The 18,705-nt window shown below is 35.1% G+C and overlaps 1 protein-coding gene across 1 annotated transcript; it reads right to left on the bottom strand.

Moving 5' to 3' along the window:
* Positions 1 to 1,905: 1,905 nt before the first annotated feature.
* On the bottom strand, positions 1,906 to 11,745 carry LOC142341824 (uncharacterized). The gene is made up of 3 exons (XM_075393068.1): positions 10,976 to 11,745; positions 4,231 to 4,435; positions 1,906 to 2,765 (listed from the first exon to the last, which is right to left on the bottom strand). Exons 1-3 carry the CDS (start codon positions 11,237 to 11,239, stop codon positions 2,146 to 2,148), a joined length of 1,089 nt encoding a protein of 362 aa, XP_075249183.1. The 5' UTR covers positions 11,240 to 11,745; the 3' UTR covers positions 1,906 to 2,145.
* Positions 11,746 to 18,705: the final 6,960 nt, after the last annotated feature.

Raw genomic sequence — 18,705 nt, 5'->3', positions numbered from 1 at the left:
GCATTGACACAGTCTTTCGATCAGCCTGTGCCCACGGTTTATCTCCACACATTACTCCTATCTCCAGTTGTCTCTGACACCGATTCTCCCAGTTCATTTTTGATTGAGCGTTCCTCGCCAATCTTTCCCTCTCCGATTGTGCCGATGATCCTGTTATCGTATCCTCATAGATAGGTTCAAGTGGTAGTGGTACTGTTTCGGGTTTTGGTTCCAACAAAGTGTCTAGTGTAATATTTTTCTTCGCAAGAAGAGCTAACTTGGCCTGCATCTGCCACTTTTCCCATTCCAGTTCAACGGAGGGTCTGCACTAGGTTTATCCCAAAATGGCTCAACGCCGAGTGGGGTCCGCTTCTGAGTTGCTGACTGCGCCATGTCGTACGCAAATGAGATTGCGTACTTAATCTTGAGTCGCGAGTGACGATTATGTTTTATATCCTAACTTGCGCAGCGAGTGCGCTTTACACAATTTCTAAATGAATCCGCTTAGCGAATCGCTTATTAATTACTTGTCTACTTTACTTGATTAGTAAGACAGTTAATGGAGAATAAGTTAAATTGAGCAACTGTTCGCGAAGTGCAAAATTGATTGTTTTCTTTAAAAAACTTTTTTGTTGCTGTGGCCAGTGCATGATAGGTGATTAATCGACAATTTCACCAAGTTTGAAAATTATGGCCTAAAAAAAGAATGCTGCCGCATGACCTGTATTTGGCAGACTTAAGCGGAAAATTTGCTGGAAGATCAATAATGGGTTATGAACTCTTTTAATCAAACTAATATTCACTCAAGCAAATTTCACCGCGACTAAAAGACAACTACGTTTTTGTTATTTGGTTTTAAATATTTTTAGAGTTTATTAAAACTGAAAGCAAAAAAATAATCTTGTGCTAGTCATACAACACATTTCAATCGCTTGCGTAGTAAACATTCAGAAAACATTCCCATAAAGCACTCAGTCAGGAAAGAATAGCACTGCGGGCGAGAAGCGTTCTGTGTTTTTTTAAGATTGGTGAAGTACCAAACCATATAATTTACCTATCATTTTATTGGACGGAATTTTTTTGCTTCAAATTTCCCCAAAAAAACGAAAAAAATATATTGATGAGAAGACTCCCTGATTATTTTCGGTTGATAAAGATATTAAGACTTTTCCTTACTTTTATTTTCATAAAAAGGCCTTATTGACATTAAAAGTTACAAAAAAAACTTCTTGAGAACTTTCTGTTTTTTAACGAAAATCTAAAGATTTTGAGAGTAGACGACTGATTCAAAACAAATCTTTGTCGGTGCTCAAATAACTTCACCTATGTGCTATGAAAATCGATGCAACAAAGTTTTTGTGCAATTATTGCAAGCCGTTTGTCTCAAAGCACATGAGCAAGTAACGAAAATGATATCGACTTGGTTCAATTTTTTTTCTTCAATCTGAAAAAGGGATAAGCCATCAAACAGTCTGCGACAACCGATAAATTTTCAGCAACAATCTTTAGAAAAAGAGAAAATTTTTGCGAAAATAGCCGAAAGAGCGCCAATGTATGTGCCAGCAAAAAAAGGTGAGGAAAAAGTTAAAGTTTAGATAAGAAAATATGTTCCTAATTTTTTCTTGAAAAATTGCAATTTGAAATAAAACTGTTTGTAGTTGAATTCTAGTGTCATACAACTTAAAAGCGAATTCCCTTATATTATCTAGGAAACCCTATTTAAGTCAAAAACTTCTGTAATGAAAAGAAAAAGTGGGCTAGCATATAAACCTCACCTTTTTTTCGAAAAATGAATGAAAAAAATGGGTTTTTGTTGCTGATGGCACTTTTGATTCTGATTAACATCATTGTCGAAATCGTAAAGTCAAAGTTTGAAACCTAGCACTTCTTCATAATTTTGTTTATGTTTTTAAATTAGAGGTTGAAAAATGTATAAAACAATTGTGAATTTCTGTTGCTTAAATCTTAATGATGTTTATATATTCATCAATTTTTCAGTTTTTGCATCCTGAATAGCAATAAAGAATTGTTCTTATTATATGCAAATCTGTTTCTTCGTTTTCACATGCTTCGGTTGCGGTTTAAATTTTCGTAAAGTTCTTGATAATATTTTTGGCTATTTTACAGTTCATTCATTTACAATAAAGGACTGATGAATGTTTTCTCTCATATATCCGATTCTTTGACTGACTTCTTATCATTTCTCGTCAGGATGAGATTGAAAAGTTCGTATACATACATTCCGATTACAATGAATACGAAACAGAACGATCCAGCACCCGAGAACACGCAGGCTATAATAGCCGGTCCTGGACTCAAAAAGCAGAATCCCCATCCAATTCCAAACGTAATCGACCCTGAAATCAGTCTCCAATCCAGGGACTCGTCCGTGGGAACCTGGTATGACTCCCCCATCAAAGGTCTGTCCTTTCGTCTTTTCAAAATGATCTGGAACATCACGAAGTTGAAGGCCACAGCTGTTATCAGGAAAATCAGAAGATTGAAATCCCAGTTTTTGTCAAAAACCATAAAGTTTTCGACTTTGCTCGGTCGGGTTATGCCTGCAATCGTAAGACCCACGCCGAAAATACCACCCAGAAGGTATTCGATCACAAAGTGTTTAAGGTCGGAGGTGATGTATTTGCGACCTCGTTTGACGAAGTTGACGACCCATACGACAATCATGACGATGGCGACGACAAGGAGCATTATTCCAGCTGTCCTTTGTGAGACACTGCGCTCCAACTTTTCCATAGCGTCTTCGAGGAAATCCAGCTCAAGAAATCCTGAAATATTAGTCGAAATAGAAAAACTGTCTAACATTTGCCAATATCAAATTATTTGATTTATGAAATGATAATTTTTTTCATATGAAATGACATATTACTTGGTTATGAAACTCGTGGTCTTTTTTGCTAATTTATTCACTTTATGGAGTCACTCTGCAGCAGTTGAACTCGCAAAAGGATTCAATTAATTACGACTTGAAAATAGCTGTAAATGGACCCACACAAACGAATCCTCATTTTGAGCCTAGTTTGATATAGTAATAGACATAAAAGCTAGGAATTATAAGGGCAACAAAAGCACGAGGTCAAATTCCCATTCTCTGAAGAAACAGCGCCCGCTATAGATTAATGCCCCCCCCCGCAATAACCACGAATAAATTTTCAATTTTACGTGATTTTTGTGCTTCTTGAAAAGATTTGTGTTCATGGGCAGACCATTCGTGTGTTCATATATTTTCCCAGTCAAAATAGTGTCGTATACCAGTCACAAACTTTCAAAACCTGCACTAATTGATTGCAGGTATACACTGTTGATTAGTTGTTCAAAGTTTCATTTCAATTCATTACGGGTCAGTCTTATTAGATTGCACAGGACCCTTGCTATGAACGAATTGGCTTTTTAAGGATATTGTTTATAGTTACCAAAAGGGCTGTTAATTAACTCTTGTTTGTACAAATCTCAAAATCTACCGGATTTTCCTTTCATTTTGCATATGAGGAACATTATCAGATTAGAGTTATGCAAGCTGCTCTGAGAAGTTCTGGCCCAGGCATTAACATTAATTCTATGAGTTTCATCGCCTCTTATCTATGCAAATCTGTAAATTTTTCTCTATTTTATCTTTGTTTAAATTTGATCATTTGCTAAAAGACAAAGGGTCTTGATGTTCCTTATCATCAGATATATGAGCACTTAATTGACTGGTTAAATTTATTGATTATTTATCCATAATTTTCGCATTAACCTTATACCCCCGGGCCAAGAATGGAAATTGATTGATATCTTTACCCACATCCCTACTATAGTTTGAAATGGCATATCCGCAATTCAATTGATTTCATAACAATAATTGCCCTTTTATCATCTAAACATGAAATACATTAGCGAAAGCTTTATTTATTTTATTCACCTAGGCTGATGAAGACACCAATTTTGCACACAGATTAAGTAACTGGATCCCATATCTTGACGTTTCCTGGCTCAAAAAAATGACCGAGCCAGGAAATGCACCGAAAAAAAACGATATTGCAATTTGATCAAACTGTTTATCAAATCCTGGTACTGTTTCTTTTTCCAGATGCACTTCGAAAAAAGTACGGATAACCTGTTAAATGTTCTTCTTATCAAGTTTCAGTTTTCCTTCATTATTTTCGCCATAGGATGCAGCTTCTCTCATAATCCCTCATAGCACTGTATTGGCTACATTTATGGGCAAATTTTTAACAAGAGTATTGATTTTACCAGTATGTCTCAGTATATTTGCAGTTGCGAGAGCCAATCCAGAGAAACATCCAACCGCAACCAGTGATCGCTTAGACAATCTTCCCAATCCAGACAGCCCATGCCCACTAGTGCACCCTCCACCCAGTCGGGTTCCGAACCCCACCAGAAGTCCCCCCAAGAGTAGTCGCAGCGCATTAGGAGCATCCGAGTCAGAGTCGTATAGCTAAAACATCACGCCACAAAATGTAAAGTTTCCGACTTTTGTGAACAACGTTGGCAGCAGCTTCAATTAGCCTAAAATTGATTTCTAAGGTCTCCTGTTTTTTCAACCCTATTCTTTTCACCCCTTGATTTTAACTACGGTTTTTTAACTCCGATATCATTTAAACCCTCAATAATTTCACCCCTGTATTGTTTCACCCTGACTTTAAGCTTCCTATAATTGAGGATAATTATGTCACAATCAATTCTAGTTAGTCTAACTAATAGAGTTTAAAATCGTGATGAAATGAATGAGGTGTAAATATACTTTTGATAACTCAGTCATTTCAACTCCATTTTAATCTGTAAATTAATGGCACATAATTATCAGGAAAAAAAACTCACGACTCAATAGTTAAAAGCAAAGTTATAACAATTAGTGAATTAGTTATCTCATCTAGTCCACAATGGCGCAATTGAAAGCAATTGAAAAGAGCATAGAACTCTAGAACATTTCTTGTTTCATTGCAGTTTGAAATCAGTATGATAACTACCGAATTTTGGTTTACGATAGAATTCCAAAAACAAAAAAAAATGGCTGTGGAAGGCCATGACCTTATGTTGAAAGAGTAATAAATTTTACCACTGCTTGGGACTGCTCGAAGAGCTAAAAGTGACGCGTTTCCGCATTAACACAGGATCGCCAAATTGTTTGCTTAAATTGCGAGTGCAATCATAAGGCTTCTATTAGAAAGCCGGCCTTCAAGTAGGTTTCATGACTTAGCTCACATCATTATATTTGAAAGGTAACATTTCTTCCGTCGTCTATAATTTGACAGTTTTTGATTTTTTTATTCAAATCAAAAAGGAACATCAAAGAACTCAGAAATGTTAAGTGTTTTTTATTAAATGCACTGCGCTAAAAAAACCATTTTGTCATTAATTGTCGCCTTCAATCAAATGCAAGCTGTTCAATGCCGTACTCTTGAAGGACAGTAGTTTTGTGTTAATTAAGTCCTCCGCGATTTACCTTTGCTAATTATTCTTTTGGACGCCGAATAAGATTTGAAAAAATTTTGCGTATATCCGAGATCACGGTGAATAATTTGCGGGGTTAAATAACTGAGGTGTCATTATATACGGGTTTGAATAACAGGGGATTAAACAAATCGGAATGAAAAGAAGTAGAACCAACTGCAAGAATTTCTTAATCAATTAATAACTCATGATCCAATTTCGAAACCGAGTTTTATCAAGAGCCATCTCATCGATGGTTACATGACATTCAACACAATCACTTCCGAAAAATACCCAATTTATTAACTTTGATCTGTTCATTCATTAATCCGATTACAAATTAGCACTCGGTATTACAAGCATATTTCCTCGTAATTTTTCTCGGCGGACAATTTAATCTCATGTTTGGATGTCACAGTTTCAGATCAAGTCCCATGGGTCGCTTAGGCATAGCTATAGCCAGTGAGACTTGGCCAAATGCACAAAGTAAAATTTCTGCTAAATAATCGTTTTGGTTGTTTCAACATAACGATAAAACTTTTTGAATACATTTTGGCCTTTGTCCCATTGGGTACATTCTCATTGGGTATTTTTTGCTGACATACCTGTCAATATACGCTACTTTGCAATTTGTCTTCTTCATTCGCATTGATCAATAATTTAAAAATTATGTTTTGGTTCGTTTCGGTCTCATTGTGGAAAAAGTTGAACAGTTTTAGTAAAATGACTGGATCAAAGTGTGTGGTTTGCAGGCTAATGAAACGAATCTTCAGTTATAGATGCACGAGAGAGATGACAAAGGAAATGTATGTATAAATAATACTGTCAAGACAACACAGAAACCAAGTTTAATGAATATCAAGCATTCTCCCACAGTGGTGTGTTGCACCTCACGTTTTTCAAATATTTCATATTGGTGTCGTTCAATCAATTCGTTTCACACATCTTTAGTGTTTTGAAGAACAAAAATTGCCTTTAGACATTTACATAGTCAGTATTGTCTGTAAAACTTAGTTAACCAGACAAATCATAGGTCTGTCTCTCTTGTACTTCAATTTTCCGTCAGCTAATACTATTACTATTGCGCCAACTACCCATTAACAGGTGCTACTAATGCAAGTTGCCATCATTCGAATTTTTTTCACCGGTTCTCCTGTTAAAACTAACTAAACAATTCCATCCCCTATAAAATGTGAGACAATGACAACACTCGTACACTACTTAGAACCGAATTTTTCACAATAGATCTTTCACAAAGTCAGCGAAAAAATTTTGCAGCGTTTTATACTATAGATTTACCAGGCTGTCCTGAATTCATTGTTTCAGGAAATGCATTAAAACTTTTTCGGGCACAAATTATGTTTTTTTTGGCAAAAACGAAAGAAATAAAAACTGTCAAATTCTGCAAGTATAACCCCCGACGATTAGGTAGATTCACTTTTCTGAGAAGTGGAGGCAAAAATGTTTTGAATAGTTTTCTCCGAAATTTTTCTAGTGTTTATTGAAGTTCTAAATAGTCCTAAGTTAACCAATAAGAGATGTCAATTAATAACTCATGGTTTCAATGGTTTTCACATTTTTTTTTGGTTATATTTCAGGAATTTTTTGAAATAAGCCCAATTTTCTTAACTATTTTGTAGTTTTATCACCAAGACTCTTTAGCTTATTGACTTTCTTAGAAATAGTAGGTTTTTAGCTGCAAAGACTGCAACTTGCAAATGATTTTTTTATCTGCCATATTAATTGTGTTATTTTTTTTATTTAGACTATTTGATGATTTTTTTGTTGACTTGTACCTTAGTCGCTTTAATCACAGCTCTTATACATTTTCATTGATTTTTGAACTCAATTGTTTTTGTAGTGTTTTAAATGAACGGTGTTTTTCATTTTGATTCTAATTGTTAGACATTTTCATTGAAAAAATAGAAAAATAAAATTTAAGATATCATTTAAAAAATAAGTTTAAACATGTTTTTTGTCTCGTAAAAGTATCCCGTCAAACCGCTCATGCATCAATTTGAAGCTTTTTTGGTTGAGTTACCTTTTTATCTGACGTTATTGACGCAGAAACTTTTGTTTCCCACCAATTTAAGTGTTTGTTTGTTTCATTTTGCGTTTTTTACCTGCTACAATATTTCCTTTTGCGGGGATTTATTTAAAAGTGCAAAAAGAAACGGATTCAATGTCATCAATATTAAGCTCATAAACGAAAAATTCCATTGTTTTTAGTAACATATTAACAAACTTAGTTAATATTTCCAGTAGGCAGCTCTTAGTAGTAGATAGCTGCACGGAGCTGCCCGGGCTGTTAACCCACATGTTTCAAGATTTATAGATCTTAAATTTATTAAGATTTGGTTATGGAAGCAACGTTCAAAGATAGGTGATAATTCTTACATGTATTAAAATTTGAATTATGACCGCAACGTATAAAGATAGGTGATAGATCTTTCAAGTAATAAGATTTGAATTTTGATTGTAACGTATAAAGATAGGTCATAGAACTTTCATGTTTTAACAGTTGAATTGAGGTAGCAAGGTAGAAAGATATGTAATAGATGTTACGTGTATTGAAATTTGAATTATGGTAAAAACGTATAAAAATAGATCTCTTATGCAGTAAGATTGATTAAAGCTTGCCATTTTTCTGGTTCTCAAGGAGTTCTCGATACTAATATTAATGTATCAAGATACCTAATTGAGGATCAACTTGTATAAAACTGCTTTTTTGTTTTTTCAGCATAATAAAGTAAAATTCTAATGAGTGGAAAATAGGAAAATAGAAAAATAAAATTGTAAAGTTAGAATATAAACATTGTAAAGTTTATTGTTTTTGTTTCACTACGAGATATCAATCCCAATCTCCATTGTAATTTTTGTACATGCAATGAATGAGGTCACAGCAAACAATTGCTCAGCCCAAATTTTGAAAAAACAGGTTCAAGTTGTCATTCTAGAAGATAAATACTACTTTTTTTTTCATTTCCGCTACTTATCCGACTCTCCTATGAAGCCAAAAATTTGATTTTCAAAAATTGGTTCCGAATAGTTTCATAACTCACAAACTTGTTTCATTTCTTTTTGCATCCATTAGACACAAAAATTGACAACAATTTTTTAAACCCCATTTTTCAAAAGATTTTACAAGTTATTGTCAACCTATAAAAAAATTTGGCTTTCGAAAAAAGTTTTCGTCTTTCATCAATCACAAAACTTGATTCACACCTCTTCACATTTAATCGAGACAAAAAAATGACAAAAAGGTTTTTGAGCCCCATTTCAGAAAGTTTTACAAGTTATTATCCCCCTATTGGGAAAAATTTCGATTTTCAAAAACTTAATTCCAGCACCTTTTTATAATTCACAGAAATGTTCCACAGTTCATCAGAACTTACCTAACCGAGAAAACAAACCACCAATTTTTAAAAAATAAGAAGGCTGACGAAAACCTCAACGGGGGTCAAGCATTGTGTATTAAGATAGGGAATGCAGAAAATATCCCCCTGGGGGGACACTTAGGGGGACATTTAATGCAATTTCCAGTCAATGCCTCCCTAGGTGTCCCCCCTAGGGGGCTTTTTCTGTATTCCATATCTTAATACATATTTCCCCCCCCCCTCCGTTGAGGTTCTAGTCAGCTTATTATACTACTGCTCTTAGTTTTAATGATTTTATCACTATTCGGTCTTATAAAATGGTGGTGATTGTTCGCATATTTCCTCTATTTGTTGTTGTATTTGTTTTCCTTTTAGCTCAGTCTGAAAAATGACAGTTCCCAATAGCTTTCCCTTGATACATACACAAAACTCTTCAATGTTTACAGTTGTTTGTGTTCGGATGTAATTATTTTATACCTATGGCTCCTTGAAATATAATAATTTTGTAGATCTTTCTGTGTGGTACCACATAATTTCTTCAACCTGCTGAAGTTGTTTTCTACTGAAATCATCTATTCGAACCTAATCAAATGATTCGTTCCTTATCCAATTGGTAATAATTGTGTTCATGAGAGTTTGACGATAACTCTACTGGCGCAGGTTTTCTGAATTAATTTTGTTGTCCGGTTACTCGGTCTCATTAATAACAATTTTGCAACGCCCTCTAATAACAAAAATGATTTTTATAGTGTTTTACATATATTTACACTGACAACATTCGTTTTCAATTTGAACAACTGTGATAACATTCGTTTTCAAAAGGTATAAGTGATTTTTGAGATTCGCCCGTGTTTGTTGTTGTTTTCGTTCCTTGATAGTTTCAGTAAACACACGTGTCGCCAAAATTAAAATGAAAATATGTGAACAGAAAAGGGACAGTGCACTTAAAAAGGAGAGCGCCCGGTATAATTTAACTTCTTTGAATTGTAAAAACTAAAAGTAATATGAGCGCTGTAATAGCCTGCTGAGAAGATGATAAGGGCCTCGTTTAATTAATATTAATTAATGACAATTAATTACTCTTTGTTTTTTGAGATTTCTTATCTCTGCTAGTTTTGAGAACAAATAGGCCAGAAATGAAGTTGTATTGTAGGTTTTGACAGTTATGCATTTGAAAATATACATTTGTTACCTTGTATCTGCGTTTGGTGATCTTAGGTGTTCTTTGTTCAAACATTGATCATGTTTTCTAGAGGTTGAGGTTGAAAAGAAACTACAATTTTGACAACGTTTCCATAAATACCGTTTTTTTTCAGACTAAATACGCATTTAAAAAAATGTCAGCGAGATAATGGAATTTGTTTTGCTAACTGTTCAGATGTCGAAAACGCGTGTTGAAAACGTTTGAAGCTGCTGCTAAATTCCTGCATCTTTGATGTAACCATTTACTACAGTAATTTACTGCAAACATTTTTTGCACCATTTTTTTAGTTTCGTAGATAGGATATATCAAGTTTCACTTTCACTGTTGTTCATTTGTCCGTTCTTGCTGGATTCATTCAGAAAACTCCAGTTCAGTATACACCCAATGCAGATATTACTGTCTAAATTTCTGAGTCCCAGTGCTGTCATGTTTATTGGCGGTTCTTAAAGTTCAGAAATCATTGTTTGTCTGCTATATTAGTTCTATAAAAATGAGCAACGTAAGCGAACATGCAAATAAACAACGATATGGTGATATCTGCATGTTTGAAACTTGAACTTTGACTTTTGAAAATTTCTATAGCATTGCAACTTTATTGGAATATAGTCAGCCTCATAAAGTTGCAACGCACGCGAACGTTCGAAAAACTCCCGAAGTGCAAATGAACAACGAAAGGCTGATATCTGAGCGGTTTATAATTGAAATTTGACCTTTGCAATTTTCGAAAGCGTTGCAACTTTATGGGACTGACTATAAATATATAGTCTGCCCCCATAAAGTTTGAAATAATTGAACGTTTGAAAACCTCAAAAGCATACAACTGAGCATCAACTTGATCATTTGAATGTCAGTGCTTTTTCCATCAAGCTTCCTTTCATGTCCTTTTTCTACATGCTAGAGGACAGGAGTGGTGGGCTGCAGAAGCAAAGATTTGCAGAACGTTTTCGGTGATAGGAAAAATTACCTCGAAGTCTTCGTCCTGGACTTCTGCTTTTCGGCCATCAAAAATAATGTATGGTATAATAATGGACGAAATGAGACCACAGATGAAGGTCAACTTCCAGACCAGTCCAGAATTTATACGAAACATGAGGGATGTGGAGAGGTATCCAGCTGACCCGGTGAGATGTCCGAAAAAGAACAGATTCAAAATGGAGCCCAGTCCTACCAGGAGACCACCGAGGATCGCGCAGGCCACCTCCATTGGTTCAAACTCAATATTACCCATTTTGAAAGGACCTCAGATTGTAAATTTTAATTAATTTTAAGTCACAAAACACCCCCGAATAACAAGTGGCTCAAAATTGGCTCGAAGCTTGTCAGCTGCGTTCTGAATACAATTCTGAATAAAAGAATATTTTTGTCAATTATTGTTAGTATATTGGTAATACTTCAGTAACAACTTTAGTCTTTTTTAATCAAATTGAAAGCATTATTTGCTAATCTGGTTTAACGCACCATTAACTGTCTATTTGGCAAAGCTTTCCAAAATTATGCATAAAGTTTATATATGCACCTACGGCAAAATTGATAACAGCGAAAACTTTTGATCAAAGATAATTGTAACACAAAAATGAGATAACGTAAATACGTAAAACGCAATATGGTCCTCTACGAAGAGCAATTTTTAACCACTGATTATCTACACGCTGAAAATTATGACCAAAACTGAACGAAAACTACATGCAGACGATAAAGAATGAGAAATGTCAACTTTGCGTCTTTTGTCTGAGAGGTCAGAGACGATCGTGTAGCATTCGAAGTGTTATGGCTGCGCTTCTCGAATTTATTCTGTTCTTCTCAGTCTGTAGTCTGTCGAAGATATTTTGACCGCCCACTTTATTCGCTCAAATCAAAAATCAGGTGACCACGTGTCGTAAATGCACGCAACTGTTTTTGAAAATGTAGTATAATGACTTTACATGTAAAGTAGGCGCAAGTGGTGGAGACGGCTTAAACATAATCAAGCTGACTTGAGTTATTTGAAATATTTGGAAAGGTAATTTTAATTCATATGGAGGGGATAAACAAGGCGCGACGACTGGTATAAATATGTCAAACTTTGGAGATAATATTAATGCTGTTAACATTTCTAACTCCTAACTCATAACACCAAATTTTAAATTTTGTCTAGGGACCCATTTTATCTGAGACTGAGTGTACCGCTCCTGGCATGCGTCTTTTTGACACGGGATCCCTAACTAAATGGTCGCCAGGGATTCGAAAAATTACTCAGACTAAACTAAAAAAAAGATTCATTTTGCTGCCATAGTAAGCATTAAATGGAAACAAGGAGTCTCGGCAATGTGCGTTTGCCCTCTCATTAAGGGAAAAGAAATAATTTTTGCTGGTTCTCATGCTCTTTCCTCTTTGGTAAGTTGACAAAAAATTCCAGAATGTCAAATGATCTTGGCTTTGTCTCTAAGTATTCCACCAAGCAAAGCACCCAAAACAAAATTAGAAACACACACAGATAAGGTCAAGCTACCTCGCTGAAAGAAAACAATATATTAAAAAATTAAACGTAAATCGGAAATTGTCCTAGTTAATAGTGGTGTTTCGCAAGGATCACTATTAGGTCCTATGTTTTTTATTATATATGTGAATGATCTACCAAAGCGGGTGAAAATGTGCGCAGCTTTTGGATATGCTGATGACTTTATGTTAGCCACAACCCAGCCTCAGATATATAATCGGATCTTGAAGACATAGAATGCTGGTGCGAGGAAAACAAAATGAAGCCGAAACAAAACAAAGGCTATATTTTGCCAGTAAAACAACAACAGAGCAGCTTAATTTAAATTAAATTCAAAAACCCCCGAGAGCAAAAATGAGAAGAAAGATCTGGGAGTGATAATGTCTACTAAACTCTCCTGGAAAACAAATAGCCAAAAGCGTTGTCAAAAATTTTCTTCTATTTTCTTAAATGAAACGTTTCCGTTTTAACGAACTTCAGACCAAAATTTATTGCTTATGTGGGATATGTAATACCATTTATATGCTATTCTTCAAAGGTTTGGTTTGTAAATAAAATTGATCGCAAAGAAATAGAACGTATCCAAAAGAAAGCCACTGAATGGATTTTAAGTAGTTGGGAGGTGAAAGAAGCTATCAGAACCCAAGCTACTGCCGTTGTTGTACTATTTCCGACTCCACGACCTACTAACGCTAATAATCTTATTCCAGGGCAACTACAACATCGAATTGTCAATTAAATTAAATGAAGATGCAATTAATACATGTCAAAAGGAGCTCATAGCAATCGATAGATCCCGCACGGAAAAAACCAATGAGATTTTGTGAGGGAGATCCAACAAAGTAATAGATATAATTAGTAAATGCACAAATATTCAACTAAAGGACTCTGATAAACGTTTCTATTCAAAAAAAATAGTGGAATTTTTTCCGAAAATTGCTACTCAGTGGTCAACTCGTGTTCCTGGACCCTACTCTGCAACTGTGGCAACTGCAGCACGGTTCAGAAAATGATCCAATCTACCCTAGAATGATGGGTGAAACCCTTGTGAATGAAACAGAAGCCTAAATTGTCACCCTCTCTGTCATTAGCTGGCCACAACATGGGTACTAATTACGCCATAAATTAATGAAAGCGCTCGGTTTATAGGGCTTATACTAAAATTATCATATAGAATCAGTTTTACCTCAAAGGGAAACGAGCGTAAAACCAATTTTAATAGCCAAAAGTCAGCGCAAACAGAATTATTTTGATATTTTTAATGTGGAAACGCTGACGGACTGGTGTATAAACAACATGGATGAAAAACAAGAAATTGTCCCAGTTATCAGTGATGTTCCGCTAGGGTCACTAATAAGTCCTGCGTTTTTTATTATATATGCGAACGATCTAACAAAGTGGGTGAAAGAGTGCGAAGCCTATGGACATGCAGATGACTTTATGTTACTAACAAACCAACCTCAGATATATCATTGCATCATGAAGACATAGAATGCTGGTGAGAGGAAAACAAAATGAAGCCGAATCAAAACAAATGCTATATTTTGGCAGTAAAAAAACAACAAAACAGCATCATTTTGAATTAATTTCAAAATTCCTTGAGTGCAAATACGAAAAAAAAAGATCTGGGCGTGATAATGTCTACTGAACTCCCCTGGAAAGCGAATAATAGCCAAAAGCGTTATCAAAAAATTTCAAAGGCGTTCTATATTCTTAAACGAAACGTTTCCGTTTTAACTAACTTCAGATCAAAATTTATTGCATATGTGGGATATGTCAAACGTGTTATAAGCATCAATAATTTGGTTTGTAAATAAGATTGAATCCAAAGAAATAGAACTTATCCAAAAAAAAGCCACTGAATGGATTTTAAGTAGTTGGGGAATGAATTACAAAAAAGGCTCTCAGAAATCAAGCCACTGCCGTTGTCGTACTACTTTCAACTCCATGACCTACTAACGCTTATAATCTTATTCCAGGGCAACTACAACATCGAATTGTCAATTAAATTAAAAGAAGATGCAATTAATACATGTCAAAATGAGCTCATAGCAATCGATAGATCCCGCACGGAAAAAACCAATGAGATTTTGTGAGGGAGATCCAACAAAGTAATAGATACAATTAGTAAATGCACAAATATTCAACTAAAGGACTCTGATAAACGTTTCTATTCAAAAAATTAGTGGAATTTTTTCCAAAAATTGATACTCAGTGGTCAACTCGTGTTCCTGGACCCTACTCTGCAACTGTGGCAACTGCAGCACGGTTCAGAAAGTGATCCAATCTACCCTAGAATGATGAGTGAAACCCTTGTGAATGAAACAGAAGCCTAAATCGTTTCCCTCTCTGTCAGTAGCTGGCCACAACATGGGTACTAATTACGCCATAAATTAATGAAAGCGCTCGGTTTATAGGGCTTATACTAAAATTATCATCTAGAACCAGTTTTACCTCAAAGGGAAACGAGCGTAAAACCAATTTTAATAGCCAAAAGTCAACGCAAACAGAATTATTTTGATATTTTTAATGTGGAAACGCTGACGGACTGGTGTATAAATAACATGGATGAAAAACAAGAAATTGTCCCAGTTACCAGTGATGTTCCGCTAGGGTCACTAATAAGTCCTGTGTTTTTTATTATATATGCGAACGATCTACCAAAGTGGGTGAAAGAGTGCGAAGCCTATGGACATGCGGATGACTTTATGTTAGTAACAAACCAACCTCAGATATTTAATTGCATCTTGACGACATAGATTGCTGGTGCGAGGAAAACAAAATGAAGCCGAATCAAAACAAATGCTATATTTTGGCAGTAAAAAACAATAAAACAGCATCATTTTGAATTAATTTCAAAATTCCTTGAGTGCAAATACGAAAAAAAAGATCTGGGCGTAATAATGTCTACTGAACTCCCCTGGAAAGCGAATAATAGCCAAAAGCGTTATCAAAAAATTTCAAAGGCGTTCTATATTCTTAAACGAAACGTTTCCGTTTTAACTAACTTCAGATCAAAATTTTTTGCATATGTGGGATATGTCAAACCAGTTATAAGCTTCAATAATTTGGTTTGTAAATAAGATTGAATCCAAAGAAATAGAACTTATCCAAAAAAAAGCCACTGAATGGATTTTAAGTAGTTGGGGAATGAATTACAAAAAAGGCTCTCAGAAATCAAGCTACTGCCGTTGTCGCACTACTTTCAACTCCATGACCTACTAACGCTTATAATCTTATTCCAGGGCAACTACAGCATCGAATTGCAAATTAAATTAAACGAAGATGCAATGGATACACGTCAAATTAAGTTCATAGCAATCGATAGATCCCGCACGGAAACAACCGATGAGATTTTGTTAGGGAGATCCAACTAAGTACTAAATAATATAAGTAAACGCACAAATATTTGACTAAAGGACTCTGACAAACGTTTCTAATCAAACATGTTGTGGAATTTTTTCAAAAACTGCTACTCAGTGGTCAACTCGTGTTCCTGCACCTTGCTCTTCAATTGTGCCAACTGCAACACAGTTCTGAAATTGATCCACTCTACCCTACAATGACGGGTGGAAACTCTTGTGAATAACAAAGAAACCTAAACCTTCTCCCTCTCTTTCATTAGCTGGCCACAACATAGGTGTTAACTAGGCCATAAGTTAATGAAAGCACCCGGTTCATAGTTTTTATACCAAAAAAATATATAGATTCAGTTTTAGCTTCGATGCTTCAAATTGAAACGAGTGTAAAACAAATTGTTATAGACAAAAGTCAGCAAGAACAGGATTATTGTTTTCTTTTTATTGTGGCAACGCTGACGGACTTGTGTATAAATAACATGAATGAAAAAATGAAATCGTCCCAGTTACTTGTGGTGTTCCTCTAGGATCACTATTAGATACTCTTCTTGATTATATATGCGAACGATCTGCCAAAGTGTGTGAAAGTGTGCTAAGCTTATCAACATGCTGATGACTTTATGTTCGTAACAAACCAACCTCAGATATATAATCGCATCTTGAAGACATAGAATGCTGGTGCGAGGAAAACAAAATGAAGCCGGATCAAAACAAATGCTAAATTTTGGCAGTAAAAAAAACAACAAAACAGCATCATTTTGAATTAATTTCAAAATTCCTCGAGAGCAAAAATGAGAAGAAAGATCTGGGCGTGATAATGTCTACTAAACTTTCCTGGATAACAAATAGCCAAAAACGTTGTCAAAAATTTTCTTCTATTTATTTAAATGAAACTTTTCCGTTTTAACGAACTTCAGATCAAAATTTGTTGCTTATGTGGGATATGTCATACCGTTTATAAGCTATGGTTCAAAGGTTTGGTTTCTAAATAAAATTGATCGCAAAGAAATAGAACGTATCCAAAAGAAAGCCACTGAATAGATTTTAAGTAGTTGGGAGGTGAAAGAAGCTATCAGAACCCAAGCTACTGCCGTTGTTGTACTATTTCCGAATCCACGACCTACTAACGCTTATAATCTTATTCCAGGGCAACTACAACATCGAATTGTCAATTAAATTAAATAAAGATGCAATTAATACATGTCAAAATGAGCTCATAGCAATCGATAGATCCCGCACGGAAAAAACCAATGAGATTTTGTGAGGGAGATCCAACAAAGTATTAGATATAATTAGTAAATGCACAAATATTCAACTAAAGGACTCTGATAAACGTTTCTATTCAAAAAATTCGTGGAATTTTTTCCAAAAATTGATACTCAGTGGTCAACTCGTGTTCCTGGACCCTACTCTGCAACTGTGGCAACTGCAGCACGGTTCAGAAAATGATCCAATCTACCCTAGAATGATGGGTGAAACCCTTGTGAATGAAACAGAAGCCTAAATTGTCACCCTCTCTGTCATTAGCTGGCCACAACATGGGTACTAATTACGCCATAAATTAATGAAAGCGCTCGGTTTATAGGGCTTATACTAAAATTATCATCTAGAACCAGTTTTACCTCAAAGGGAAACGAGCGTAAAACCAATTTTAATAGCCAAAAGTCAACGCAAACAGGATTATTTTGATATTTTTAATGTGGAAACGCTGACGGACTGGTGTATAAATAACATGGATGAAAAACAAGAAAATGTCCCAGTTATCAGTGATGTTCCGCTAGGGTCACTAATAAGTCCTGCGTTTTTTATTATATATGCGAACGATCTACCAAAATGGGTGAAAGAGTGCGCAGCCTATGGACATGCAGATGACTTTATGTTACTAACAAACCAACCTCAGATATATAATTGCATCTTGAAGACATAGAATGCTGGTGAGAGGAAAACAAAATGAAGCCGAATCAAAACAAATGCTATATTTTGGCAGTAAAAAAACAACAAAACAGCATCATTTTGAATTAATTTCAAAATTCCTTGAGTGCAAATACGAAAAAAAAGATCTGGGCGTGATAATGTCTACTGAACTCCCCTGGAAAGCGAATAATAGCCAAAAGCGTTATCAAAAAATTTCAAAGGCGTTCTATATTCTTAAACGAAACGTTTCCGTTTTAACTAACTTCAGATCAAAATTTTTTGCATATGTGGGATATGTCAAACCAGTTATAAGCTTCAATAATTTGGTTTGTAAATAAGATTGAATCCAAAGAAATAGAACTTATCCAAAAAAAAGACACTGAATGGATTTTTAAGTAGTTGGGGAATGAATTACAAAAAAGGCTCTCAGAAATCAAGCTACTGCCGTTGTCGTACTACTTTCAACTCCATGACCTACTAACGCTTATAATCTTATTCCAGGGCAACTACAGCATCGAATTGCAAATTAAATTAAACGAAGATGCAATGGATACACGTCAAATTAAGTTCATAGCAATCGATAGATCCCGCACGGAAACAACCGATGAGATTTTGTTAGGGAGATCCAACTAAGTACTAAATAATATAAGTAAACGCACAAATATTTGACTAAAGGACTCTGACAAACGTTTCTAATCAAACATGTTGTGGAATTTTTTCAAAAATTGCTACTCATTGGTCAACTCGTGTTCCTGCACCTTGCTCTTCAATTGTGCCAACTGCAACACAGTTCTGAAATTGATCCACTCTACCCTACAATGACGGGTGGAAACTCTTGTGAATAACAAAGAAACCTAAACCTTCTCCCTCTCTTTCATTAGCTGGCCACAACATAGGTGTTAACTAGGCCATAAGTTAACGAAAGCACCCGGTTCATAGTTTTTA

Source organism: Convolutriloba macropyga, chromosome 6, assembly GCF_964194025.1.
Source record: "Convolutriloba macropyga chromosome 6, txConMacr16.3, whole genome shotgun sequence".
Taxonomy (NCBI): Eukaryota; Metazoa; Xenacoelomorpha; order Acoela; family Convolutidae; genus Convolutriloba; species Convolutriloba macropyga.
This window is presented reverse-complemented; position numbering and strand designations above follow the sequence as displayed.

Excerpts from the sequence above, each read along its gene's own strand:
- LOC142341824 (XM_075393068.1), bottom strand. The coding sequence starts at position 11,239 with ATGGGTAATATTGAGTTTGAACCAATGGAGGTGGCCTGCGCGATCCTC. Across the intron at positions 4,436-10,975 it reads TCCAGGACGAAGACTTCGAG|CTATACGACTCTGACTCGGA; the intron begins GTAATTTTTCCT and ends GTGATGTTTTAG. Across the intron at positions 2,766-4,230 it reads AAATATACTGAGACATACTG|GATTTCTTGAGCTGGATTTC; the intron begins GTAAAATCAATA and ends CTAATATTTCAG.